General features: G+C 53.1%; 1 protein-coding gene across 1 annotated transcript; it reads left to right on the top strand.

The window, feature by feature from the left end:
* Positions 1–22: 22 nt before the first annotated feature.
* On the top strand, positions 23–19,671 carry NPHP4 (nephrocystin 4). The gene is made up of 29 exons (XM_059487496.1): positions 23–115; positions 356–573; positions 1,382–1,513; positions 3,217–3,389; positions 3,708–3,772; positions 4,045–4,200; positions 4,942–5,078; positions 5,782–5,948; positions 6,030–6,156; positions 7,548–7,721; positions 7,843–7,972; positions 10,157–10,203; positions 10,905–11,104; positions 11,208–11,399; positions 11,977–12,161; positions 12,390–12,550; positions 13,215–13,395; positions 14,200–14,316; positions 14,509–14,588; positions 14,734–14,951; positions 15,045–15,234; positions 15,388–15,471; positions 15,567–15,723; positions 16,019–16,104; positions 16,968–17,053; positions 17,135–17,306; positions 17,859–18,038; positions 18,799–18,942; positions 19,087–19,671. The coding sequence occupies exons 2-29, from the start codon at positions 436–438 to the stop codon at positions 19,225–19,227; spliced, it is 4,020 nt and encodes a 1,339-aa protein (XP_059343479.1). The 5' UTR covers positions 23–115; positions 356–435; the 3' UTR covers positions 19,228–19,671.
* The last annotated feature ends 8,065 nt before the right edge of the window (positions 19,672–27,736 follow it).

Raw genomic sequence — 27,736 nt, 5'->3', positions numbered from 1 at the left:
CGGCGACGGGGCGTGAAAGGTGGGCGGCGAGGCAGCGAGCGGCGGCAGCGCGTCCATCCCTCCCCTCGGGCCGGCGCGCGGTTGGTTGGGCCCAAGAAGATGGCGTCGGGGCGCGGTGAGTGAGCGGGGGGGGATGCGGGTGCCGAGGGACGGGGTTGGTTCCTGTCCCGCTCCCTCACACCGGGATCCCGGGGGTGCGTGGGCGGCCGCGGGCCGGCCCTGCCCTGGCTGTTCCCCTGTGCATCCCCATGCGGGGCGGGCGTGGGCAGCGGCCATGCCCACCCACGTGCGGTGGTTGCGCGGGTCGGTCCGTGCGCGCTGACGGTGCGGGGTCCGTGTGGCTGTGTTCCCGCAGGGTGCGTGTCCCCCCCCGGTGCTCCAGCCCCGCGCCCGCCCTAGCTGGCGCCGGGAGGCAGCGGCGACCCCCGGGAGGCGATGGGCGAGTGGGAGCGGGTGTTCCGGCAGCACCGGCCGCTGCCGCCGCACCCGCAGCGGGGCCGGGCCCGGCCCCCGCCCCGCTCCGCCGCCTTCCGCTGCGTCCTCAAGCACCTGCACGGCGCTGCCCTCTGCCAGGTAGGGGCGGTCGGCCCCGCGAGGGGACCCCGGCAATGTCTTGCTGCACCCGTTGTTTCCTCTGAGTCTCACTTTCATGGAATAGTATGGATTGGAAGGGACCTTACAGATCATCTCCTTCCACCCTCCTGCCTTCCGCTAGACTAGCTTTGCCTTTTCCAACCTACTGGCTTTGAACACTTCCAGGGATGAAACAGCCGCAGCTTCTCTAGATTACCTGTGCCAGTGCCTCATCACCCTAACAAGGAAGAATTTCTCCCTAAGATCAAACGTGAATTCCTCTCTTTTAGTTTAGCCCCCCCCTTCTCCTTATTCTGTCACTTTCTGTGTACATACAAAGTCACTCTCCATCTTTTTTCTAAGCCCCTTTCAGCATTCCTATCCATGTGTGTGAGCCTGAACTCCCCATGATGGCTTTTAAAGCAAGATGGTTTCGGGGAGAACTAATTGGAGATCTCCTGGAAGCACTAAGTTGTTTCAATACCTGTAAATCTTAGTTAGCATTTAATTAATTTTTCATTTAGTTTTTTGTTAGCTTAGACAGGTATATTTAAATTAAATTTTCTGGATAGCACTTTAACATCAATTGCCTCTTTATTCTATGCTTAATGCTCAATTTTCCCACTTTTCCTTTGCTCTGTCCACCTCTGGCTTGGAGGCAGCTACTGCAACAATGCATGAAGCTGTCTGTGGCCATGATTTGGGCATCCCTTAGAAAACAGGAATTATATCTCTTACCAAAGTGTGTTCTGAGCTTTGGGGCCACAGAGCTGGCCTGTCCCCAAAGCTGGTGCTTTGTGCCTTGCAGGGAGCCGAGTACCAGCTGCGCCTCTCCCTTTTCGATGCCACCTACCACCACTTCTTTGGGAGGACGTGGAGGAGCAGCTGGAGAGCTGCCAGCCCTGCCCCACCACGCTCGGCCAGGGCCACCTTCAACGAGGTGGGGAAAACACAGAAGCAAACCCTTTTCCATCCATGTTGCCCAGGGTGCATCCCAGACACCGCCTGTTTATTAAGGTTTATGTATGGTTTATTGAGAAACTGCAGTGCTGGGTTTCCTCTGAGGCTAGTGCCACCGTGGGAGCAGTGAGTGCCACCGAGTGCCACCTGCCGTGTTTGGAGCTGGCAGCAGAGAGCAGTGTTTCCCCACAAATGGGAAGGAAGGGAAGGAGCAGCTGCCCACCCTCCTGCGCAGTGCTTCTCTCTCTGATCTGGGAGCTAAACTCTCCCAAAGCTTCCATCTGCTGCTGGTACCAGCAAAGCAGGGTGTCCCTTAATGGGAAGATCCCACTGCCCCACAGCATGACCCATGTTTTCCAATTCATAGCTCTGTTTCCACCTCCTCAGTGCTGCAGGTGAAGTGAAGCACAGCTGGGCTCTGTCCTGTTCCTTCCTTTACATCAACAGTGACATTGAGGTGCTTTGATGTGTGCATTTCTCTCCCAAGTGTTTCAGTACCGTCCCACCCCGGCCTGTTTTGAAGAGGGATGGATTAAAACTAGGGCAGAGAGTGCTGCAGAGAGAGCTGAATGCTGGGAGGAGCTGCCTTTCCAAATACATTCCCAGCGTCTGCAGGCTTCCTGGGTGTTTGCCTGTGGTTGGGAGCAGTTGGCAGGAATTTTGGGGTGTTGGGGGGCCGTGTTGCAGCCTCTCTGTGGTGGCTGAATTGTGTTGCCTGCAGGGTCTGACAGAGGAGGGGTGATGTGCATGCGGGGTGGGATCTTCCAGCTGTGGGAAAGTCAGCAGCTCATTGTTAGGAACACTTCAGGTGGAGCTGGAATTGATTTGTGACAGGTGAGGTAAGGAGGAAAGTCACTGCTCCTCTGCCTGTGTGTGCTGAGTGTATACTTACCAGAGCAGGAAGGTGTGAGGACAGGGATCGGAGGGTTGTGGTGGATTTTGTCCTCAGGGTCTAGGGCAGAGGAATGAAATGACAGAAACTGCTGTGTGCAATCAGGAGGGCCCCTCGAGCTCAGTGGCACAGGGCATTCCCTGTCAGGGCTCCCTGTGCCTTTGCAGGGTGAGCCTTGCTCTGCAGGCGCAGCAGTCAGGCCATTAATCCAGCACCTCACAGTAAAGGCTAATGGAATAACGATTTATGTCCCAAGGTTGATGTGGGAATGTCTCTCTCAGTTATTCCTTCCTGACAGCCCATATTGCAGTAAACATTTTCCCTGAAACACTGAGGTAATGAGTTTTTAATAGAAAGATGAACCTAGCGTTAAATTCTGTCCTGGGGAGCTGACCTGTGTCCTGTCCCCTCCTTCCCTTAGGTCCAGGCTACTCCTATGTCTCTCCCCATTTCAGGAAGGTTTCCAACTCCTTTTTTTTTCCTTTTTTTTCCTGCTCTAATGCTGTAGGTCTGGGATGCATCAAAGCCTCGTTCATTTGGGGTCTGCAGCCTTCTGGAAAACAGGTGTTGGCAACAAAAAAAAAAGTTAAAAAAATAAAAAATGATGCTTGAGACTTAAGGGCTGAGATTTTGTAGCAGTGTCAGAAGTGATTTGCCATTAGCTTCTGTTTGGAAGCTTTAATGGATGTTCTGGTTGTGCCACTGAGTGTCCCAGCACAACAGGCATTGCTCTGCCTGCATCTGCCACTGCCAGCTCTGAAACAACCCATGTCTCTCCTTTCCTGTCCCAGGTCGTTTATTTCCACACCTCCTTGAACCACCCTGGCATTGCTGCTGTCGTGGAAGTGGTAATGAGAGCTGGGAAAGGGGGTGGGGGCTCTCAGCACCTTTCCTGTGGCTTTGGGATCATCCCCCTCTTCCACGGCGGATCAGAGGTGACAGACCCGGCCACTGAGGACAGAGCGTAGGTTCCCCTGCTGCTGTCACAGGTCACACTGAGAATTGAGGTGGCAACCTGCATGGCTGCTTTGGTTGGGGAGGGGAAGGGTGGTCCTGGGGCTGCAGAAACAGAGACAGCACTTAGAAACCTGGAATTCTTCACTCTGGCAAAGCAGTGGGTTTGGCAGGAATGCCTGTCCCTTCCCTAAAAGGCTTTTCCAGAGTGGGTTGGGTGGGTTTTGCTGCTGAGCAGGGGCTTTGTGGAAGATGGAGATGCAATGGAAGATGGAGATTGCTTCAGGGTGGATTTACTGACTGCTGCACATGTGCTCCTTGCTTTCAGGCTGAAGCTGTACCATGGGACACCACGTGCCCTACTGCACCCACGCTTCCAGGACCCTGTGGAAAGTAAGCAGCAGCCAGACATGGCATCTCAGCCCTTCTTGGTGGCTTCTCTTACCCAAATGTGTGTTCTATGTATCTGTTTGATGTAAGACATGGTCTGTGCCCTGGTACTGCTCAGTGGATGTGCCTTACTGCCAGCTGGGAATGGCCTGGCTGGGCAAACACAGATTTTCCTTTGCTCCTAGCACATGTGCTCACATATAATTATTCATTCAACATTGGGGCTGTGAGGCTGTCTCCCCAGTTTTGGTCATTTTGGGATGTTTTTTCTTCAGAGAACAAATACATGACAGTGATGGAGAAGAGCCACCTGCAGTATGGCCTGAAGTCCCACCAGCCCCTGGAGGCAATATTTCACCTGCTTCCTGAAAACCTGCTGATGTCTGGGCTGCAGACTGTTCCTGGCTTGCTGCCGGCACGTGGAGACACAGGTAAGAGCTCTTTCCATTTCCCTCTGCCTGTGCTGCTCCTGCTTTAAGGCAGTGGGTCCCTGTGAGGCTGTGGGCAGGGCAGGAGGGCATTGAGAGGGCATTTGTGGCAGCACAGTGGTTTCTCTGCAGTGTCACCCCTTGTCAGGAGCATCCCCCCTGTGGGGAGCCACTGCCCTCACACTCAGAGCTCAGTCTGGAATCTGTCAAAATGGCTCAGTCAGTTCCCTGTCCGTTAATTGCTTTGCTTCTGGGAAGCTGCAAGGGATAAGTTATGGTTGGTTTAATTACAGTTGTTCATCAGAATCTTAAAAAGAGCTTTTGCAGCCTGTTTAAACTCCTCAGGTGGGTTCAGCATCGCTGGGGCCTGACAGGTTTGGGACCATGAGCTCTTGCCCACTCGGCTTTTGTTAATCTCTCTTTATGGCACGTTGCCCTTTGAGCTTCTGCAATTAAAATATGTGAGCTGAAGATTCAGAGGGTAAAAAAATTCCTCAGAGTTCTGCAGCTGAATTATTCTTCAGATTCCTGCCTGGAAAACCTACTGCTGATGGCTTTGGGGTGTTAACTGTTGGTACTGAAGCTGAGCAAGGTCTTGAAAGCAGCTGAATCCCTGCAGGTGTTCAGGCCTGTACTCAGAAGTTGAGTGGGCAGAGCCACTGCTGGCACTGCAGGACACCTCAGCACAGCAGTGGTGGCTTTCTGTTTGCTTGGGAAACCTGTGGCCACCACCTTGTCTTTCAGGTGACTGCTTGCAGAAGCCCCGGCTGATGAAGACGGTCACCTGCTATCTGGAGCGGCTTTTCATCCAGTTGTACCCTTCCCTGGAGGAGTTTGAGGAGGAACTGCTGGATTTACTGAACAGTGATCGCTTACTTCAGGTAAGTAGGGTGCTGTGAGGGTGGTGAAACCCTGGCACAGGTTGCCCAGAGAAACTGTGGCTGCCCCATCCCTGGAAGTGTCCAAGGCCAAGTTGGATGGAGCTGGGAGCAACCTGCTCTAGCAGAAGATGTCCCATGGTAGGGGGTGGAACAAGAAAATTCCTCAAGTCCTTTCCAATCTCAACCATTCTGTGATTCCATCATTCTAGGTACTGCCAGTGTGGTTGGGGCAGGGAAGGCACAGTGTAGAGCAGTAATTCTAGTGTCTGGAATTATGGGTGGGGTGAAAAGTGTCAGGTAAGTGAAATTCATGCATTTGTTTCTCTTGGAGTCTCCAATTTTTTCTTTTGCTGTGGAAGTCTTTAGCTTGTTTTGCTATTGGATTAGTACTTGTGTGCTCTGTCTGGGCTTTGTTTTGAACATCCAGACACTCATAAGCAGAATTTGGGTTTGCTTTGCTGTGGGAAATGCAGAGATGAGATGCAGTGGGTATTGAGTCCATCCCTTTGGAGTGACAGCCACTGGCCAGGTCCTTTCTTGCGAGATTTGCATCAACTCTGCCGTAATGACAAAAGATTTTAATATCTATCACCTGCTGGGGGAACAGGCCCTGTTTTTTGAATTTCTGAAGGGTTGCCTATATTCTTCTGGTTGTGATCAGCACAGAGAGTGCTGCCCAAGGTGTAAAACATTCCTGTCACAGGCTAACACTGCCCCTGACGGTGAGGAGGTGGTGGTTCGGGAGCGGCGGCTGCACGTCGGCGTCCACAACGGGCTGCGCTTCGTCCAGGCTCCGCAGGTCGCTGTGCTGGTGCCAGGGGCAGAATTGTCACCAGGTCGCTGCCAGGGGGTGCCCAGCTCTAGAGCCAGGTAAGGGGAGCTCCTCTAATGCTGCTGCTGTTTCCCTCCTGCCTCGGGTGTCTCTCACAGCCACTTCTCCATCCCGCACAGGGACGCAGGTCAAGCCCTGGTGCTGAGGAGCCGCATCCAGCTGAGTGAAATGGTTCCTCACCCGGCATTCAGGGTCTGCTTCCAGCTGGAATATGTCTTCTGCAGCACGGGGAGAGGTGGTGGCAAGGTAGGGCTGAGCGTGTGTGTGCCTGTGAAAGAGCAGGGATCCATTCTGGAGGAGTGAGGCCTGCTGAGGAGCTCCTTCCTCTGCCCATTTCACCATCCTGCTTCTCCAAGTCCTTGTTGCATGGCTGTGCTGTGTAATGTGTGGGTGCCTTCCACAGCACTGGACAAAACAACCTGCATGGCTCAGTGAATTATTTTAATGACATGTGGTTGCATTTCTCCACTGTTTATATTTAGATGGAGGAATGTAGCCTGCAGCATTCCCATACTGTTCTGGCAAGGTAATCTAGAAAATTTCAGCTTTTTTTGTAATATCAAAAAGGCTTTTCTTTAGAATTTGGCATTTATGCTGAAAAGAGGTTAATCCATCCCACTCTTTTTTTTTTTGTTTGTTTTTGCCCTGAATGATGAGGTTTTTCTGGGTGCTTCAGCCTGATGTTCTCAAGCTGTAAAGGCAGGAGAAATCTCTGAGGGTGGTCTCTGCAGTCAATATACTCTCACCTACTTACTGATCGTTTACTCCTATCTTAGTTTAACCTTTCTGCAGGTTAAACCCAGCTCAATGAGTACTGTGTATCCCCTCCAGAGACCTTGTATTGTTGGAGCCATCAGCTCCTGGCTGGCTGAATCGATTGCCAGGCGTTAGAGGCTTTAATCGTCCCGCTAAGATGTTCATTGAAAATGTGGCAAATGCCTCTTGTTAAGCTGTCCAGAGCCAAAGTAGGGAGAATGGGCATTTGTAAAGCAGGATACCTGTGCCAGACCAGAGGGATTTGTACTGAGAAGGGAGACACTGAGCTAGCTGTGCTGTTGGAAGTTGTTGGGGCCAGCTGTGTTGGAAAGCTGAAGCCCAAGATCCCATGGAGATTTGGGGTTCCAGAGGCAGATCTGTTTGGCTCTGTGGGGAGGGCTGTCTGGGGCAGCAGTGGAGCCAGTCCCTGTGGTGCAGCCCTGGGGCAGAGTGGTTAATCCCAAAGCTGCTTGCAAAGCTGATCACCTTGTCCTTGTCCTCAGTGCCATAATTAGCTGTGAGGGGGAGGGTGGGTGCTGGCAGAGCCCTCTCTTGTTTCTGTTCCCCTCCTTCAGTTTGAGGAAGGCTGTGGATGTGCTGGGTAAGTGGAAACCTTTCCCCTCTGCCAGGGATGGGGGTCCAACATATATCCCTTAATGCAAATGCTTGAGGGAGGGGTTACAGAGGCATAAAGTCTTGGAAAATGAAATGTCTTCAGAACGGGACGGAGAGTGGTGCCAGAGCCAGGTGTGAGGAGGTGCGGTGGGGCATGAGAGGCAGTGCCTGTCTGGCAGCACCCATTCCTGGGTTCTGGCAGTGAGATGGGGCTGCCTGGCAGTGAGCTGGGGCTGCCTGGTGCTCACTGTGCCCTCCATCCCCAGGCCCTGTCTGGCAGCGCCCGCAGTGAGGCGGCCGACATGCGCTCGGTGCGCTGGGCTGTCTGGAGCCCCGTCCCAGGCACTGGTGACACAGATGTGATCCTCCCCCTGCGTGGTGGCGCCCGCCGTGGCCCCTGCCAAACCTTGGTCTACAGGACCCCCCCCAGCTCCCGGCAGGTAAGGGTGTGCTGGTCCCTGGCAGCTTTGCTTGGTGTCAGGGCGAGGGAGCCGCTGTCGGAGGCACGAGGAAGGCTGCGTGTACCGCGCTGTCTGAAAGCATTTTTGTTGCCAACTTCAGGGGAAGCACGTGGAGTCTGGGACTGTCCAATTCCATGTTTCCACTGATTCGGAAGAACATCTTGTAACTGCTGCAGAGATCCTATGTAAAGACAGGGACGAGTCGAAGAAGCCTCCTACGCCATCGCTGAGTGAGTGTTTTCCAGATCGCTGACATTTAAAATATAGAGTGTGGCACTGGTGTCTGCTCGGGAGAGAAAACAAGACTTCAGTGAGTTTCAGCAAGCTAGTTATGAATTACTGGAGTGAAGCAAGATTTTTGTCAAGTTGAATTCAGCTCTTACTTTTTAACTTGCAAAATTCTCATGTGATAGTATTGCTGAGCCATGTGCAAAATCCTCAGGAATTGCTAGCACTGCCTCTGCCTGCTCCCATTCTGGATGCAGTGACCACACCAGCACCACGTTCTCACTGCAGGTGCTGCTGCTCCTTTCTCTGGACTCAGTGTCTCTTCAGACATGGGAACAGGAGAGATGTCAGTCATAGGCTGGGGAAAAACAATCTGGTTGTGCCACCACTGAGGGAGTGTGACAGCAGCCTGGGTTGGGTTGATGTGTGCAGAATGTGTTGCTGCCTGGCTGGGGAAGAGCAGGAAGCATCTGTTTGTTGTTTGGGGGGCTGTGTGTTTGGGGTTCCAGCATCCCTCTGCTCTATTGGAGATGGAAGGAAAAATGCTGTGGGCTTAAGTTTGGGCATGAGGTTTTGTCCCTGCACTGTGCTCCTAAAAATCCTTTGACTTGTTCCTCTCTCATCCCCCTTTTGTGATTGGTGGGAAGCAAGCTCTCCTTTCTTTGCAGTGCTGCTCCTGCTGGGGTCCCAGCTGTGTCTGGGGGTGATGCTTCAGACAGCAGGCAGTGTTTCAGTGTGTGTCACATCTCCCCAGCTCTCTGATGAGCTATTTAGTGTCAGCTCAGGGGCCAGGCAATGCCCATTACTGTGAGGTGTTGTTCCATGCTGGTTGCAGTGCTGTGGAACCACAAGATGGCAGTGGCACCTTGGCTTTGCTGTGACAAATCCCGTGTTTCTGCTGGTGAGGAGCCAGGATTGCTGCTGGGAGGGGCTTTGGTGAGGAAAGCTTTAGTGGCAGATGAAGGGGTCTCGTGATGTCAGGGTATGTGGGTTCATTTCCCTGCAGTACAAGCTGCATCATGATTGGTACCTTCCTGGTGCTGCTTGAAAAGTTTTTCCTGGTGCCTTTCAGCTGTAGGTGGCTGGGATGCTGATGGAGTTGTGGTGTGGTGAGGGGAGAGGGAAGCAAGTGCTGACACTGAGCTTCCAACCTGGTGGTGGTCTGGAGAGCTCCAGCTTGGGGGAGTGTGCTGGGCTGTGTGCTGTGTCCCTGGTGAGGGGAGATCCTCATCAAGGTGATTTTCAGGGACAAACTCCTTGGCATTTCCCAGCTCCAGGGGGCTTATGGCACAAAGGAGGGCTTGCTAGTGCAGTGGTGGTCCCAGAGCTGTGCCTCCCTAGCCTGTGTTCCAAGGTACTGTAGAGACTATTGTGTTAACTTTTGGTAGAGAAATGTGCTGCTGCCTGGCCCAGGGGAGGCCAAGAGCTTCATCTGTCAGCTCAGATGCTGGTGTTGCTGCTGTATCTGTCCATCCTCTTCTCAACGCCTGCCAAAGCCATCCTGACTGGAAGGAAACAATATTGCATGAGGGAAACGGGGTGGTTTCCTTTACACAGCAGCCAGCATGGAATAGCTGGGATCTATGTGGTGGGGGGAAGCAAATTAAGGTCTGAGCATCACGTGGATGCAGAGAAGGAACATCTGTGCCCCTGCTCTGCTGCGAAGGACCCGCGGCTCCACGGCTCAGCGAGCTCAGCTGTGCTGGCTCCAGAGAGCAGCCGAATATAAACACGGTAAAGCTGCCAGTGTTTCGGGGCACAAATGCTCCAGCACTTGAAGGGAGTGACAAAAAATAACGGGGAAACGATGAAAACCTTAAGTATCCTAAAACTTTCACGTCTCATTAAGCATCCCACTTAGGCAGCACCGTGTGGCCGTGAGGCACCGCGGCGCTGTCAGAGGATGGGGGAGCTGTTGTTTGTGGCACAGTTAGCCTGATTCACGGCAAAATAAAGGATGGATCTGGAGATGTGCTGTGTTAACCCCCAAGCAGCAGTTCTTATTGGGAAATAAGTCAAAAGAAGTGTTTGGGTGATGGTAAACTGCTTCACTGTGCTGCCTTCGCACCTAAAATTGGAAAGGGCTGGTGGGAGGACAGGGCGGTTTGGTGGCAGTGGTGCAGCTGCAGTTGTGGGGCATGGGAGTTTTGGTTCCTCTACAGCATCTCTCCTGTCCCTCTCCACAGGAGTGCCAGCCCTATGGCGAACACCAGTCTCCCCACGGGGACCAGGGGTAAGTGCCACATGCACCAGTGGGTGTGGGTGGCGGGCAGCAGCATTCCCCAGGGATGGCCCACGTGTAGGATGTGCTTCTGGACCCATCCCTTGCCTGTTTTCCTGTGCTTCTGGACCCATACCCTGCCTGTTTTCCTGTCTGCTGCAGCCAAGAGGCACCAAGTGTCCTCAACTCCTCCTCCTCCAGGCAGCAAAGCAGCTCCTGCCTGTGATGTGCTGGGAGAGATTCCCTGTGCTCTTTTCATACTGCAGGAGTGAGGGCAGCTCTGGTTTTTGACAGCCCAGATTTGCTGGGTGCTGCTGTCCCTGGTATGTGCTGACAGAGACACATGGCTTGTTCGTGCAGAGCTCCCAGGATTTAAGGAGAGCTGTGAATACTGAGAGCCCTCTTTATGCTGTTTTATATCTTGATGCAGGAATCAAGGCACGCAAATATTTTTGATGAAATGAAATGCCTCATAAGGCCGCATTAAGCAGTTTGATCTTCCTGCTGCTTGTGCTCATCCCTCCTCTTGCCAGGGAGCGAGCAGCAGGGAAATGACAGTGGAGGTGCAAACCCTTGTGTGGCCAAGTTGTAACACTTCTTGGTGGAATGACAACACTGGGGCACGTGGTGACTGAGCTCCTCTAGCATAGAGGGGCTGCTGGCTCAGCTTGCCTCAAGGGCTGCCTCAGGGGGGCTTGCCATTCTCTCACCAGCTCTCAGTGTCCCAGCTCGTGGCCTCACCACGGAGCACAGGCCAGACTCTGCAAGACACCACACAGGATGGGGGCATCACCCACCTGGAGGCCGACCTGGGCTTGCCAGACACAGAGCCCTGTGCCAGTGACCAGCTGCAGGCGCTGCCCTTCACCCCGCTGCAGCTGCCCATGGCTGCTGTGGGGCTGCAGGCATGCAGGTGATGCTCAGCTGCCCCTCCCCAGGCTCCTGTGGCCCCGTCACCTGGCCTGCCAGGGTCCCTGTGGCCCCATCTGTGGAGCTCACCCCTATTTCTCCATCAGTTCCCATGTGTCCCTGTCTCGTGCTGCTCTGGCACGCCTGCACGCTGCTGGCTTCCCAGACATCCTGGACTGCAACGAGGAGCCAGTGGAAATCTCCGAGCCAGTGGAGCTGGGCAACTTCAACTTGCGGCTGGAGGAAGCTGACCCTCTGCAAGGCAATGAAATAGTCCTGCAGTTCCTGGCTTTTGGAAGGTGGGATGGCAGCTTGTGGTCTTGTGTGGGTAGATCCCAAAGGCTTCCTGGACAGAGTCCTTTCCAAATTCCCCTAACCCTCTTCTCTGCTTGGGCAGGAGATGTCTCTTCTTTTGCACCTGCTTTTGTCCTCCCTGGGCACTTTTAAGTCATAATCCAGTTTTTTAAAATTGGATCCATAAGCCACAATGTGATGTCAGAGCTCATTAATGCAGGGTTTCTCCAGAAATGCAAATTGAGTTGGGAAAATTGGCACCCAAGGGGTGGCTTTGGCTGGATAAGGCCCCACTTCTGTTTTCTCCATGGCTGGCAGTGTGCTGTGGGAAGGTAGCACGTTGTCTTTGCTGGGCGCCTCCATCACAGCATATGGCAGGAGACAGCTGGAATTACGAAGCCTTTTGGGAAGTTAAGGCAAACCGTATGGCCGCTGTCTTCAGAAAAGTCCAAATACTTGTGGTGCTGCCAATCTTCTCTTGTTGTTCTGCCTCTTGGTATGTGCCAAATGCACGAGTAGCTCATGACAGAGTGGCAGCACTGTGCCACAAGTAACCCAAACCCCTCTCTCTCTCTTCTCAAGAGATGCCCAGGGCGGCGTGGAGGGGCTGTGGCCAAGGACTGTCTTCCTCACCTTCCAGTTCTACCGTTTCCCACCGGTCACCACGCCCCGGCTGCAGCTGGTCAGCATGGAGGGGGGGCTGGCCACCGAGCTGGCTGTGCCAGCTCAGCTCCTTGTCCGTGTCAACGAGGATGGGACCCTAACCAGTAAGCTCTGGTTTGAGCATCTGTGTGCTTCTCTTCTGTTGGGTGGATGAGGGCTTGCTTCTGGCCCAAGGGATGGGCTGGTGTGTGTTAATAGCAAACCTCTGCTGGTTTGCACATCATGAAAAATAATTCTAAACATCCGGTGTTTGAAGGAGTACACAGTGGTCAGTTGTGTGAGGCTTCCCACCAAGCCAAGTGCCATGTCTGTGCTGGTGTGGTGTCTTGCAGAACCACCAGGCTTGCAGCTGAAGTACATGGTGGATCCAGCTTTCCTGAGGCCCGGGGAGCAGCGCTGGTTCCTGCGGTACCTGGCTGAGCACAGCCTCCAGATTGACGTCTGGGATGGAGACTCCCTGCTCCATTTTGGGTCTGCTGCCATTAAACTGGAGGTATTGGTTAGATTGAAGGTCTTTTCCTGTGGCTGGTAATGCTGAAGGGTCCCTTGCCTGTATGGAGTGTTAGAGAAGTGCCCAGCTCTCCCTTTGATCATGTGTTGAGGTGCTGTTGCATTGTCCTTGTGTCTTCAGTAATGGAGATGCTGTCAGCCCCTCTGTTACTGAATCAGGTGTCAGCTTGACAAGCCCCTAATCACAGGATTTGTTATCTTTTCCTCCAAAGTGATGACAAAGCATTAACTTTCTTTGCCCTTCCCTGGAACTCTGGCAGTATTCTAGCACCAAGGCCTGCAGAGCCAGGACATCCAGTGCCATTCATACCCAGATGTAGAAATATGGCACAAAATGAGTGACACTCACACACTGAGGTGTCGAAGGCAAAAAAGGCACGTTCATTCTGGACCTCGATATTTATAGAATTCCAAAAGTGGGGGATGAAATTGCCACCTCTCCAACCACACCGGTCAAACCAACAGTCCATCAGTTCTCTCCTCCTCCAGAAAGGAATGCAGAACAATCATTATTTACATGAGAAACTCCGTTACAAAAACGTAAACATCAGAAGGCTTAGAAGAACAGGGCGACACCCAGACCCCTTGACCCCTCTGGACCAGACTCCCCAGTGACTCATTGCACTTTGTCCTTGCTTTGTGCCCAGCCCCTGCTGCGCCAGGGCCAGCTGGCTGTCAGGACCTACCACGAGCTGGAGGTGGCCACGACGGAGTACGAGCCGGACGGGACGGTGCTGGGCCGGGAGGCGCTGAGGCACGGCGCCCTGCGGCCCCTCGGCGTCCGTGTGGCTGTCAGGGGCCACCTCCACCTCTGCCTGGCCAACATTGGTGAGAACCCCCTGCTCACGAGGCCCTCCAAGGCTGGGGTGGGGCCCACAGCACCTGAGTGAGACCCGGGGGCAGCATCCTCCCCAGAACCTGCCGGCTGCTTTTATTTTATGTATTTAATTCTGTCCTATAAATGTGCAGTGACTCCAGGTTTTAAAATCCTATCTTCAGAGGAGAGATTAGCTCCGTATAAGATATCTTAAATCGTCATTTCCATACTTTGCCTGCAAAGGGCCGATAAGCTCCTGGGAAGGAGAATCTGAGATCCACAACCCAGGGAGTGGTTTAACTCACACCCTGACAAAGAGCTGCTGTGCCAGGATGGCAGCCACCCTTTGATTGTTGTTTTTCCCATTCTCTTTTTTTTTTTATAAAATGAAAATACTGTTAGAAACAGGGTGGCAAAGCTTGGTACCCTTTCCTGAAGGATGGGGATGGGATGTGTAGGCTGGGCAAATACCTTGTGTGGCTCCACTTGGCACAGCCTTTGTGGGAATGGGCAGATGCTGCAGCATGTGGCCATGCAGGGCAAGGCAGAACTCAGAAATGAAAGCAAGAGCTGGTGAGGGGCTCAGGATGGTGTGTGCTCTCAGTGCTGCTCCATCCCTGGGCAGGTGGCTGTGTGACAGAACAGGCTCTGGGGAGCATGTGGGGCTCTTAGGGCATCATTGGTTTCCAGATATTCTCTCCTGCTTGTGTTGTGTAAATTGGCTGAACAGGGCTGCAGGGAGATAAAAATTGGCAGTAGATTTTATAACAATGAAAAAGGATGGTTTCCACTCACTCCTGTCTCTCCTTGTGCAGGTCACCCATGCGAGGAGATCCCAGGGCAGCTGCCATCCCATTCCTGCATTGTCACTGCACCAGACAGCGCTGTCACCGCCCCAGGTGGCAGGGGGTACTCCCTGAGCACTCCTGGTGGTGAGTCCTGCTGGGGCCTGGCCTGTCCCCCTGTGGGTTGAGCTGGGCAGGGTCTCTGCTGCTGCAGTGCCAGCTGTGGGTCAGCTGCCCCTCTGGTGCTCCCCTTTCCTGCCCTGCAGTATTGCAGAGCTCTTGGGGGCTGCAGTATATGGGGGGATCCTTCCTTGGTGCCATGGTGGTCTCTCCCCACAGGCAGGAGGACGACGTGGGCACGGAGGCTGGTGGATGTGGACAATGAGCTGGAGGCCGCGCTGCGCAGTCGCCGGCCAGAAGTGAGCCTGGCCCCCGGTCACCCTCAGTGAGGCCATGTCCACCCACGTGGCACTGGTGTGGCTGGACGAGGGTGCTGTTGGCAGCAGGGCATGGGGCCAGACCCCTGTGGTGTCTCTGTGCTTATGGTTCCTTCCCTCTGGGCAGGGCTGGCCAAAGCAGCGTGCCTGGGACCTGCAGGTCATCGACTCCTACCGGGATCACATCAAGGGAGAGAGCATCTACCAGATGCTCAGCCAGGCCATCACAGCCACCCGCACTGTCCACGCTGTGCTGGGGACAGCTGAGTTCTTTGAGTTTGCCCTGAGGAACCCCTACAGCGTCCAGCACACCGTGACCATCGAGGTCGACCACCCTGAGCTCAGGTGGGGGCTCCCCTGTGTGCCTGTGTGGAGGTGCCAGGGAGGTGCCAGCTCCCTGCCAGTCCTCACCAGCACCTCTGCTGCTCACTGCCCCAGTGTCATCCTGGACCCCAGGGAGTGGCGCCACTTCAAGGAGCTGACCAAGAGTGTTACACCGGTGGAAGAGGATATGTTCCACCTCCGTGAGGACCTCAAGCCTCAGGTCTACCTGCGCCCCAGTGAGACTGTCCACATCCCCTTCAAGTACCAGACCTTCTCTGCAGACCCTGCTGTGGTTGCAGCACAGGTAGGCTGTTCTGAGCTGTTTTGAGCTGTTCCTGTTACAAAATGTTCCCCTTGGCTGTGGTTACTATTGCAGAGCAGGCTGGAACAGCCATGGGGAGCAGCGGCAGCTGCAGAGATGCTGCACCCTGAGGGAACTCACTCTTTCACCCCACAGGGGCCAGCTGGGCTGGGCACTGGTGCCAATGACAAAGCTCACTCCTTTGGGAAGAGTGGGGCCAAGCAGACAAAGCTCATCCAGGTTAGGGAGTCATGTGAAACACTGCTTGAGGGGCTGCATGGGAGGAGCAGAATCACAGGAAAACCCCAGCCCTCTCCTGCTGGTCCCCGGGACAGGTCTCCTTCCAGGTGAGCAGGGGGAAGCCCATTGCCCTCCTGCGGGTGAAGGTGGAGCCCCAGCCCCATGTGGTGGACCAGACCTTTCGCTTCTACCACCCAGAGCTCACCTTCCTGAAGAAAACCATTCGGCTGCCTGCCTGGCACACCCTCCCTGGTGAGTCTGTGGTGTGCCTGGCTGTTAGTCATCATCCATAGTTCGTGGAGCCTTTCTGGAGGCACAGCAGCATGCAGAGAGCACATTGCTGCTTCCTCACGCCTTCACAGCCCTGGGCTCCTTGCTTGCTCTCCCTCTTTCTCTGTTAACTTCAACGTGAATTCCCTACACTTGCACACCCATGTGGTTTGCTGGTAGTCAAGCTTGAGGGGTTCTGTGTGCAGCTGTGGGGCAGAGAGGAAAGGCACAGGTAGGGGAAAAGCTGAAGGTGATTTTCTTGGTCCCTTGTCCACAGGCATGCCAGTGGGGGTGCCAGGAGGGCAGCCTGAGATGTTCGTTCGCTGCAGCGACCCCGACATCATTTGTGAAACCAAATCCTTGGTATGCTACACTTGGGCATCGCTGTTCCTCATGTCCTCCTCCTGCAGATTGTTTGGGTTGGCAGAGAGCTGCTGATGTGGGTGCAGCCACAGAGCATCCCTGTGTACCAGCACGTGGCAGTGACACAGTGGCAGCAACGAAGCTGGAATTGCTTTTTATTCCCAATTAAAAGGAGCTGTGTTGTTTTGGCGGGGGAGGCTGAGCATTGCCCCTTATCACATCATGCAGCAGCCTGTACTTGCTTGTTCTTTTGAGCAAGTACCAGATGATTCAGATGCTGGGGAAAAGCAGCCTTTTGTTGGGTTTTCTGCTGCTTGGGGTATCCACAGGCATTTGCAGCGGGTGGGGGGACAGTGTGTCCTTGGGGTGCACAGCAAAGCCTGTCCATGCTGAAGGATGCTGGAGTCGAGGGGCAGCTCCATGCCCAGCCCTGCACCATCCCACTCCCTCCTGAAGTAGGAGGCTCTCCTGGGCTGGTTCCACAGCAGGAAGAGGTGGAAGGGAAAAATAAACTTGGGCATGTCCATGCAAATGGCAACGAGGGATAGTTGCTAATTGCTGTTGCGGAAAAGCGTTAGTATGGTAATTGGATTAGGGCTTGTTAGAAAACTTGTGGAAAATTTGCCAAAATTTGATTACAGATACAGACCTGGAATGTGATAGTCATTTGTATCCTCTTTTGTAATTAAAAATACTGGGAGAGCTCAGCCAAGCTGTATAATAACTTAATAACGTTTAACGATGTACCGAAAGCATCTGCTTTCGTATGGGAGTTGGTGGTAGCTCCCCCATTAATGGGAAGATACCCCTGGGGTCCTCATTAGCTGTTCAACTGCTGGGACAATGCTCTGTTGTCTATGCAGGGGCCTGGCGAGCCACAGGACATCTTTCTCAAAGTAGCTGGAGGACCAAGCCCGCAGATCAAAAAATTCTTTGTTGCTATTTATACGTAAGTAGCGGGACCCCAGAAGGGTGGGGAACGTTGACTTCCATGGTGTGTGACAAGCCCTGTCCGTCTGTCCGTGCACAGGGACGCCTGGCTGGCAGCACCTGTGCAGATCTGGCAGTTCTACCTGCACTCTCTGCAGCGCCTGGATGTCGCCTGCACGGCCGGGCAGCTGACGCGCCTCTCCCTGCTGCTGCGCGGCACCGCGGCCCCGCGGAGGGTGCGCGCCTTCACCTCCCACCCCCAGGAGCTGGAGGTAACCCCTGTGGTGGGCTTGTGGCTGGCTGGCCAAAGAAACCCCCTCCAGAAAGCAAAAGGCAACCCACACGGAGCTGTGAACAACTGAGAGCCGTAAAGCGTTTGTGATAATTATCTTTTGATTAGAGTTGTCATGTGTAGGATCATTGGCGCGAAACCCCGGAGGGCGAATTATCTGCGTTAATGAGACTGTCTGAAGACTCTCAATTTCTTCAGAATTTGTTCGTCCGTAATTGGAAATGTGAATAATAAAAGGCAGAAAAACTCCGTTGCTGTCCTGGAAAGGAAAGGCAAAGGCTCCTCAGGCAAAGCCTGTGTGGTGGAACCCTTGGGCTGGGGAGGCCCTGGGTGTTCCCGAGTTGCTCTTGTCCTTCCTGACATGAGTTATTCCCAGAATATTCCTAGGGCTGGGAGATATGGCATTCAGTAGTGATGGAATAGGGGTACAGGTTTTTAAGAGCAGTTAGGTCTTATTGATGCTCCAAGCTGGACTTTTCAGGGCTGTGCTCAGCCGTGGTGGGTGGCTATACCTCCAGGTGTTGTTCCACAGGTGGATCCCAACGGTGCCTTCCTCCTCCCTGCCAATGGCATTCAGGACCTGTACATCGGTGTGAGGCCACGGCGGGCTGGCAGCAAGTTCATCTACCTCAACCTGGTGGATGTGGAGTCCCACCAGCTGGTGTCCTCCTGGCTGCTCTGCCTGTCCTGCAGGCAGCCTCTCATCTCCAAGGTGCGGCAGCTCTCGCCACTGCGAAACGTGGTGATGGCACCGGATCAGTGGTCTCAGTTCTGCCCATAACCTGGGGCTGTCTCCTGCTTCTTCCTCTCTTTCCATCTGTGTTTTTTTTGGCGCTTGCCATCATAAACACACATTTAGCCCTTGGGGTACTTGAATAATCTGACTGAAGCCCCTGGTAGAATGTCTTTTAGGCTGTTTTGGAGACAGCCCCACGCTGAGGAGCGGCAGCTCGGAAGTATTCCCAATTGTGAAATTAGAGCTGCAGCATGCTGCTTTCGATTAGCGCTGTGCTGGCAGAGGCCTTGCCTCAAAGACAGAAAATTAGATTTCCTTCTAAAAATGTTTTCCTGAACCTCTTGGTACTGGGAAAGGTTCAGATTGGCATTTACACCAATGTCCCATTGTCCTGCCGCATGCTGCTTGTGCTATGAGGTGTTAAGAGAATCAGAGTAGTTGGGGCTGGAAGGGGCTGTTCAGGGTCATCAAGTTCATCTAGTTATCTGAGCTCTTCCAGCGAATGAGAAGGAGCTGGTTAGTCTCTGCTGCTCTCCCAGCCTTTTGTCCTTTGCACTTGTAATTAATTGTTGCTTCTTTTGATCAAAGGTGGGTTCTTTCCATTGGCTGGCAGAGCAGATGCGAGGTGTGGGAGGGGAGGGCAGTGTGTGGGAGGCAATTCTCTGTGGTGGCTTTTGGGGAATGCCCGTTGTTGCTGCTGCCCACCCTGCCATCTGTGCCCCTGCTTGCCCCACAGGCCTTTGAGATCTCTCTGCCTGCAGGAGGTGGGAAAGGCTGCAACAAACGCATCACCTACACCAACCCCTACCCCTCACCCCGGCTCTACTTCCTGTGCACCAACCGCCCTGACCTGCTGCAGTTCAGAGAGGATTCTTTTGAGGTATGTCCTGCTGCCAGCACTCCCCTCTTGTCAGGCCCCTCATCCGGCCAGACCAGGCGATGCTGGGTGGGTGCTGGCCATGAGGGGCACCCTGGCTGGTGCCTGGCCAGGTCCTGCTGCCTCCTCCAGCCCTCTGTCCTGCAGGTGGCTGGAGGGGAGGTGTACACCATCGGCCTGCGCTTCGCCCCGAGCCAGACTGTGGGAGAGGAGGAGATCCTGATCCACATCAATGACCACGAGGACAAGAACGAGGAGACCTTTTCCGTGAAGGTCCTGTACCAGTGAGGCCTCCTGCCTGTCACTGCAAAGCTGCAGGTCCCTGTGCCAGCCCACACCACCTTGGGGGTGGCTGTGTCTGTCTGAGGGTGCTCATGACCCCCATGGCCTGGCTGTCACCTTGCCGGACAGGGGGGTGTCTCTGTCCGTGGGATCCCTGGGCATTGCCATGGGTGCTGGTGGTGCCACACAGCTCCATCTGCACAAATTGAGATGAGTGGATGTATTTGCTACAGCACTTTGTACTGCAGGATCTGTGTTTTGTTAGGCATGATGATATTTCAGGCACTTTTAATCTTTTTTTAACTTTAAAAAGTTTGCAGATTTGATTCTGCGGAATATTTTTAAAGTATTTTATATTCAGCGGTGAGTTTTGTACACACTAAGGCAGTTTTACGGGTGTTTTTGATACTTTTTACTCATCCTTGATGCATAAAAATTGCTGTGCACAACTGTCAGAGTGTGGCAGCATTTTCTTCCTGAGAAGATGGAAATCCTCAGCATCCCTGTCCTGTGGAGATGAGTCCTGGAGGTCTCCTGCATCACCCCCATCCCCTGGAGCAGCATCCTGGGGCTCAGGGCAGGGACCATAAATGGGATTGGGAGGGTGGGGCAGCCCACCAGCTCTGGGAATGCTGCCTCACTCTGCACAGGCCCCAGGCTGGTGAATTAGTGGCCCCGATAAAGTCGGGTGCCGAGTTCCTCTGCCTCCCTCGCACTGATGGGAAATGACAGCTCATATTTTAGAAATGATTATACTGTCTGCAGCACAGAGAGGCCCCGAAGTTGGGTTATTAAAGTAGATTAGCTGAATAATTTTTATTACATTTTCACACAACGATATTTCTTGAGGCTTATGAATGAGCTGGTGCTGTACCTGCAGCACAGGCAGCTCGAGTGGTGAATGATGTGCCAGCATTCAGGGGATGCCAGTGCAGGGACTCGAGCTGAGCTGGTGCTTGAATGGTGCTGCCTGCTCCCCTGCAGCACATGTCTGTGGCCCAAAATCTACAGAGCTGTCATCAAGAAAAACTGATAAAACTTTCCCTGTAGGAAATCCAAATGCTTTGTGACCCAGCTGCTTGGCATTATAGCCACGGCCCTTGGAGTTGCTGCTGCTGCTGCTGCCTCTCAAACTCAAGTGTGGGGGCAGCTTCTTGAGTTCCCACTTCTTAATGAAGTCATCCCTGCTAATGACAATGAACTCGAGCACCCGTGCCTGGCATGCAGCTCGGTGTGCTCTTCCCATTTGCATGCATGTCAGGAGGGAAACTGGATTCCAGTAATGACAAAATTAATTTGCCCTAAAAACCTCGGTTTGTGTCTCATCACCAAGGTGTGCAGGGAGGGGAGGGATTGAAAAGTTCTTTCCATGGGTTCAGTAATTCTCAGGGGTGTTGTCCCTCTTGGAGCAGATGCAGATGAGAACTTTTGGGGACTGGAGTGTCACTGCCTTGGCAAAGGCATTGCAAGAATGGCAGCAGAGGAGCAAGGACAGCAGGGAGACCTGGCCCCAGCACCCAGGCCAGGGAGGGGCAACTAAAATCTGCGACTAGTAATGAGAAAATAAGGTAAAAATAAGAAAAACCAAGAGGGATGAAGCTCCTGCAGCAGCTGAGGGCCCTTTGGAAAGTGGCTCTCTGGATGCCCCAGCCTCAGCAGGGTTTGCCGCCAGCCCAAACTTTTAAACCCAGCTTGTTTTCTCCATTATGAGGAGGAAATTGCAACTGCCTGAGAAGCCTCTAATTAAACAAAGCCTCACTATAATATTTGCTGGGAGCTTGCCAGCCCTGTAATATGACATTACCGGGCATCTTTATTAGCTGAAATGAGTATTTAGCACCTCTGCCAAACCAAAAGCTGATTGAGGCGCATGGAAGCAGCACGGCAGCATCCAGCAAAGGCTCCTGCAACCTGCAGCATCACCCTGGGAGGCTTTCCAGTGAGACAAACCCTTTCTTGGTTATTTCCATGTCTCCCAAATCCAGCCCAGCAGCCCCAGCGTGGGAGTTTGGGAGGTTTATTCCCTGTTTCTCCCTCTTGTCTTCTGAAAGCGCGTCACTGACTTGATAAAACCTGATTTAATGGTTACAAAACCCAGAGATAAAGCTGCTCTTAATGGATTTCTTTAAGATCAAGGCTGTCAAATAGGAGGCTCAGAATCCTTTCTACAGTGAGAGCAACTGTATTAAGTGCACTCAATCACACCCAGGCGAAGGTTCCCTAAGTGAGACACTGGCTGGAGGAAATGCATTTTATTAGTGTCTCCGGAGAAAGGAGTCTGGCAAGAGCTGTGAGGAGCCTCTGAGCTGCTGTGGCTGTGCTCCTGTTCAGCTGCAATGGATGGGATGTGGAGGATTTTGCAAAGCACACCCTCACTCCCTGGTTGGTCCTACAGAGAGGAGGGTGATGGATGTCATGGTGACATTGAGGAGCTGGCCTGGGGGAGAAAAACCCCCAGGGAAAGAGGCTCACCTGGGGATGGTGCTCACAAAACACACCTCAAAATCCACCCCATGTAGCTCAGCTCCTGCAAGGTCTGATGGAGAATGGGACATCCAAGGGGATGATGCTCAGAGGCTTTTGGAGGTGTCAGGTGGAACTCACCCCAACCAAAGGGAGGGGTGGAAGGAGAGGGGCCTTGGTAGCTCTGGGCAGACCAAAGCTTAAAACACAGATTAGTTTTTCATAACAATTTGCAGCTCCATAATGAGAAATTTGCAGCAGTTCTAAACTGCCGGTTGCTTTTAAATCATTTCCCGTCTTTCTGTCTCAGGCTTGACATTTGATGATGAATTGAGTCTCTGTGTTCATTTACCCACTGATTTACTGTACGGAGGTGGGAAACCGCAGCCACCTTAGTGAAGGTCAACATGGAACATTTGCCTGTAATTTCCAAATACTATTAAGGTTTTTAAATAAACGTGTGGGTGCTGTAGGCAATGAAAGCCCCTCTTGCAAGGCTGATGCTGCAGGGGATTCTTCTGGGTGCTGAGAACGGGTTTGTGGGAGCAAAAGCAAATCACTTGGCTCATCAGCATGAGGGTACATCAGACTGCACCCCAAATTTGTGCTTAGAGAGCGCTTGATTTTAGGGGCACTGAGCAGCTCCTCACCTCCCAGCCCAGATTAGCATGAGGCTCTCATCCTGCTTTCCTGTGGCTTGCCAAATGCTGCATTCATCCCTGGGAAGTTGGAGGGAGCTGCCCCTGAGATGCTGGCTTTGTCTCCTGCTGCAGGACCTGGCTGTTTGTGGCTGTGGATGTGTTTGGGTGGTGTGAGCAGGAGGTTTGGCTGCACAAATGTCACGCAGATCTTATCTCAGGGGAAGCATCCTTCAGTAATTACAGTAAATGAAAAGTCCTGGAAGCGAAGCCTTGGAGGCTGCAGCCTTCTGTTTATCTCCAAAGAATGTGTGGAGGGAGCTGGGAGCAGGAGGTGCTGGTGGCTGCAGTCCCTGTGGTGTGGGGATGGTGTCAGGGTTTGCTTTCACCCAGGGTGCAGGCAGCAGGATGCTCTGAGCTCTGCCTGCATCAGCCATCTGCCCCCTTGCTGCAAATTAATAAGCAAATTCAGGAAAAAGGAAAAAAAGAAAAAGTCTCTCTATGGATAATTTGTGCACAGAAAAGGGGCCAAATGAATTAAATAAATCATTTGCTGCTACACTGCTCCCGTTTGATTCCCTGCCTTTCACAGCAACTTTTTTCAAGCCTAATGGTATCAGATACCCTTTTGGCACCCATTTGCAGAGCCACAGGCCCCCCCTGCTGCTCCTTAATGCAGCTCATCTCCTGCCTATGGCTCCCAGGGCCTCTGCCAAATCAGCACTTCAAATTAAAGTCTTCCCCACCTCTCCCTGGTTTCCATGGAGATCTGAGTGGATGCTCTCTTCCTTCCTCCTCTTGAGCCGATGGAGAGGCTCCTCCTGGGGCCTGCCCTTGTGGGGCCTGGGAGTCTCTGAGCATCCAGCAGTTCTGCAGCTGCCTTTGCCTTGTGCAGCCACCGGGCAGACCTGGTGGCTTCAATCCTGGTGTGCTTGTGACCCTGTCCCAGTGCCCCACTCCACAGCAAAGCATCCCAGCCATGCCAGGAACAGGTTCCCAGTGTAAGTTTTCCTCTCATGTTGGAGCTGATCCCACCTGGCTCCCCAAGGAGCTTGACCAGCAGAAACTCCTCCCCTGGTGGGAATCAGCTCCACAGCTGAACGAGGACCAGGCTGGTTTGTTTGTAGCATCTTTATCTAAACTATGAGTCTGCACACAGATTTCCCAAGCACTGCCTGGAGCTGTTTGGCCAAGGCTGCTCCAGCAGTGGGAGTGGTGGTGGGAATGCCCTCGCACGTGTAAGTGAATGGGCAAATAGCTGCGAGATCTAAGGAGTGACAGTAATTATGGAACAAAATTATTATTAATGTACTAATTTACCTGGGAGCCAGGCTGTGTGTAATTACACTCTGGGATTACGAAAAGGTTAATGCATTTACCTTCCTAGGTATTTATAGATGTTTGGAATTGTTTTCTTTGTTCCTGGCCACGTGGGTCTGGCAGCCAAAGGGGGCATGGGGAGGTTTGTTGCTCTTTGCTAAAATTGCTCACAGGGGGTTTGGGACAGCAGCAACCCCAGTTCTGTGGCTCTGGGGAATCCCAGGGGATGCTCACCAGAGGGGATGGATTCTGCTGCTTCCCAGAGCCTCTTGGATCATGGCCAGACAAATTCTCTGTGATGTGTATAGCTGAGGGAACCTGTCCTGAGGGCCACCAGCATCTGGCATTTGGCTGCCTGGAAATCCTCCCAGTCTTCAGGCTCAGCAGTGCTGCAGCAGCCACCCAGGCAGAGAACCAGCAAACCCAACCTGTTGGTGCTTAACGAATCAGAACTTCACAAACACTCGGAAACTTTTCAATAGTGTCAAAAAGCCTCCACCTGTGAGGATGCTGTTCCCTATGCCTGGTCCACGTGTGTTCTTTGGCAGCCACTGCTCAAACCTCTGTGGACAGGGGTGCCCCAGAAATGCCAGAGCTGCTGGAGCAGGGCTGCTCACCCACACGGCAGTGGGTGGGACAGCCTGGGGGCCGCTGAGCATCGCTTTGGCACGGGCGTGAACACGGAACAAGCGGGGCAGGATCGGACAGACCTCGGAGTCCCCCCTCCTCAGGGATGTTCTGGCTTCTCCCCAGCGCCTCGGGAGCTCCCTGCCCTGCTCCAGCCCACCTTTATTAATGTCACAGTGGGAAATGTCAGCAGGGTTTGCTGAGCATCCCTCAGCCCTCCCGGCTGCCGAGCCCGTGCGCGCGCTGAGCCGCTCGCTCGCGGGCCAGTCGCGCGCGGCCATCGAGTGTCACCGGGGATATTTCTCCTGGTGTCACACGGGGAGGACAGCAGCAAGATGTGGAAGGTCAGCGCGGCCCTAAAAATACGTCTCTGCCCGCGCACAGCTGTATTTTTGGATTCTTCAGTATCCAACAGACAAACTGCTGGTGAAAGGCCGGAGAGGCTGGGGCACAAGTGAGGGAAAGGTTTAATAAGGTTATGGGAGGCCTTGAGGACCCCTTGGCTTGGCCTTTTGCTGATTTATAGGGAAATAATGTGTGAGTGGCTTAAGGGAGCCCAAGGCTTCCTCTCCACTGCAGACCTCTGCAGCAGGAAGGTCAGAAAGGGAATTGCTGGAGAGAAGCTAATGAAGCCCAGCAACATCCCAAATATTTCTCCAGAAATCAATGCAAAGTTTATTCCTCTCTTTAGAGAAGGGGAAGGGGATAAGGCAGGGGAAAAGGAAAAGAAAAGGGAATGAGAAGGGAAAGGGGATAGGGAGAGAAAGGAGAAAGGGAAGGGGATTCTGAGCTGCCTGTCAGTCCTGTTTAATTGCATCATGTAAACTCATTCTAACAACAAACATAAGTTTGAATTATGTGTGTTATTTTTGCAGACTGTTTGTGCATGGCTGAATTTCATGATGACAGAAGTGAGTTACGGCGCAGGGTTATGCAAATGAAGTACTTAATTAAGTAGGAGTCATACAAAATAAATTACAGCTCCACCAAATGCCCTCTGTTCTTCCTCTGAGTCCAGGTCGCTTCCAAGTGATCAGCTCCTGGCTGAGAAACTTCCTGGTCAGACAGTGCTGCTTCCCCACCTTTGCTTGAGAGGAGGATGGAAGGAGGGATCACCACCCCTGGAGCATCCCCCAGAGATGTCCCCATTCCATCCCATCCGTCCCAGCCTCACCTCATGATGCTCTGCCACACCAGCCACCACTCTCCTTCCTCCAGCCCCATTAATCACCCTCGAGGGCTCCTCATACCTTATCAGGCCCAGATGTTTCCTGCTGTTTGCTACAAATGTTAATTATCTCCTAATTACTTCTAAGCAGGGTCTGAGCTGGCAGAGAGTGGGGAGAGAGCCAGCCAAGGGCATTTACAGCCCAGGGCAGTGGGACATGGAGCAACAGCTGCTTCTGGCAGGGAGTTTGTTGGAATTCCTTATTAATCCTCCTGATTTCAAACACTTATTGACGAGTTACCTGGGCAGAGCCCCAGGATGGAGATGCCCTGTGGGCATGCAGGATGTGGAGCCCTTTCTGCCTCTCAAACCCTCAGACATCAGCACTTTTGTCAGCCTTCAACATTTGGGTGCTGGTCATGGCCACAGGACATATTCCTGGGGCTTCATGGCTGGCTGCAGAGATGGAAAGCTGATGAGCTCAGGTGTTGTTGGAAAGCTCCTTTGAAGGTGGGGAATGGCTTCTTTGGGGGAATTGCAGTCCAAATTCAGCCATCTGTGACTCCATGCAGTTTCTGCCATCCAGCATGTCCCCAAACTGTCCCTAGTGTCACAGCATCTCATCATGGCCATTGTGCTCGTGCCACTGCTGTGGTCCCACATGGGGATTGGACAGAGCATCACTGGGATGGCCCCTGCTTGACCAGAAAAGTCTCAGCTCTGCCAGGTTGGGCAACATAGGGCAAAAACAACTTAAAAACCCCAACCCAAGCCCAACAGAGTGAGCAGGAGAACAGCTTTGTAGAAGGTTTATTTTTAGCTCTCTACAGTGCAAAAAACAATTAAAGAAAGTGTCAAACCCTGCTCCCGAATGCGAAGAGCTGGAAGCCAAATGTCACCCCAGCTTTGATCCCCTTGGAGGCAGCAATGCTGCTATCAGTTTAGAAGCATTAATTTGCATATTCATGTCCCCTAATTTGCTCTTCGGGAGTTGGAGTCTAACAGCTAATGAAGAAAGTCTTCCTGTGCATGCAGAGGGAACCTGGAGTCTGCCATAGACACACTGGGAAAAATAATCAGACACAAGTAAGTGTCCATTCCAAGGGAAAGGGTAAGTGTCCATCTCAAGGAAAGGGTGCCCAAACCAAAAAAGTTGAGATGACCAAACTCCTTGCTGCATGTCCAGGGGATGGGGTGAAGGGGCTACCCAATGCCAGGATGTGCCCTAATTCTGATAATCCTAGGAGGGATGCTGAGAAGGGGATGATGAGGAGAATGTTGAGGGAGCTGGAGACCTGCTTCCCTGTGCAGCAACAATTGAACCATGGAATGGGAATAGGCTGGTTTTAGAGAGTATTGGGTGCCCAGGGACCTGCCAGGACCATCAGGAGCCGTGTCAGGAACCAAAGGGCTGCTGGTGGCAGCTGGCCAAGCAGGCAGCGTTATCAACCACACGGTCAAGTGATGTGTCCCTTCTGCTCACCCTTAATTCAATTTCTTTCAGCAACACAATAGCTCAGTTTTATGTCTGCCATTCATCAAGAATTAAACTTATTGTCATCATTGTTGGCAGGGTATTGATTCTGAGATGGCACTGAGGCTTGCAGGAGGAGGTGACTGCTCTGCATCCGCAGCACGCCCGCTCCTCATCCCACAAATGGGAGCACAGGGAACCCCTGTGTCTGATGGAAATAATGGCATGTGCAGGGATCCTGTGTGACCACAGGATGTCATGTGAGTTTTCCATGGCTTTGGCAGGTCAGCATTGAGGATGGAGCTGGGCTTAAGTGAGTGGCCAGGAGCATCACCCTCTGTCATCGGCCACTGTTGGAGCAGAGTCACGGTTATATCAGGACAAGTCTTGGATCATGCCATGCCCTTTATTCCTCGTGGTGCCTGGAGAGCTCCTTCTATCTGCTCTGCCCAGGGCTGCAATTACAGCTTTGTTGTCAGTAGCAGATAAAGAGGAGGCTGTCGAAAGGCCGGGTTAAGGCTGCTGCCCCTGGCAGGAGCCGTGTGGAGAGGGTGAGTTTCTGGAGGGGAGATGTGCCCCTGCTTTGGCCAGAGCTGGACTGTGAAAGCAACCCTGCCAGCTCAGTACAGGGCTGGAAAAAAACAAACCAGAACACTGCTTCATGGGGAGGCAGTGAATCATGGAATCCCATAATGTTCTGTGTAGGGACGGACCTTAAAAATCATCCAGTTCCACATCCCTGATGCTGGCACCTTCCATAGAACAGGTTTTTCCAACTCCCACCCAGCCTGGTCTTGAACCCTTCCAGGGATGGGAATCCCAGGT

This window comes from Ammospiza nelsoni, chromosome 22, assembly GCF_027579445.1.
Source record: "Ammospiza nelsoni isolate bAmmNel1 chromosome 22, bAmmNel1.pri, whole genome shotgun sequence".
NCBI lineage: Eukaryota > Metazoa > Chordata > Aves > Passeriformes > Passerellidae > Ammospiza > Ammospiza nelsoni.
The sequence above is the reverse complement of the archived record's forward strand: the minus strand, read 5'-3'. Positions and strand labels throughout refer to the sequence as shown.

Excerpts from the sequence above, each read along its gene's own strand:
- NPHP4 (XM_059487496.1), top strand. The coding sequence starts at position 436 with ATGGGCGAGTGGGAGCGGGTGTTCCGGCAGCACCGGCCGCTGCCGCCG. Across the intron at positions 1,514-3,216 it reads CCAGGGCCACCTTCAACGAG|GTCGTTTATTTCCACACCTC; the intron begins GTGGGGAAAACA and ends TTCCTGTCCCAG. Across the intron at positions 16,105-16,967 it reads TTTGTGAAACCAAATCCTTG|GGGCCTGGCGAGCCACAGGA; the intron begins GTATGCTACACT and ends TTGTCTATGCAG.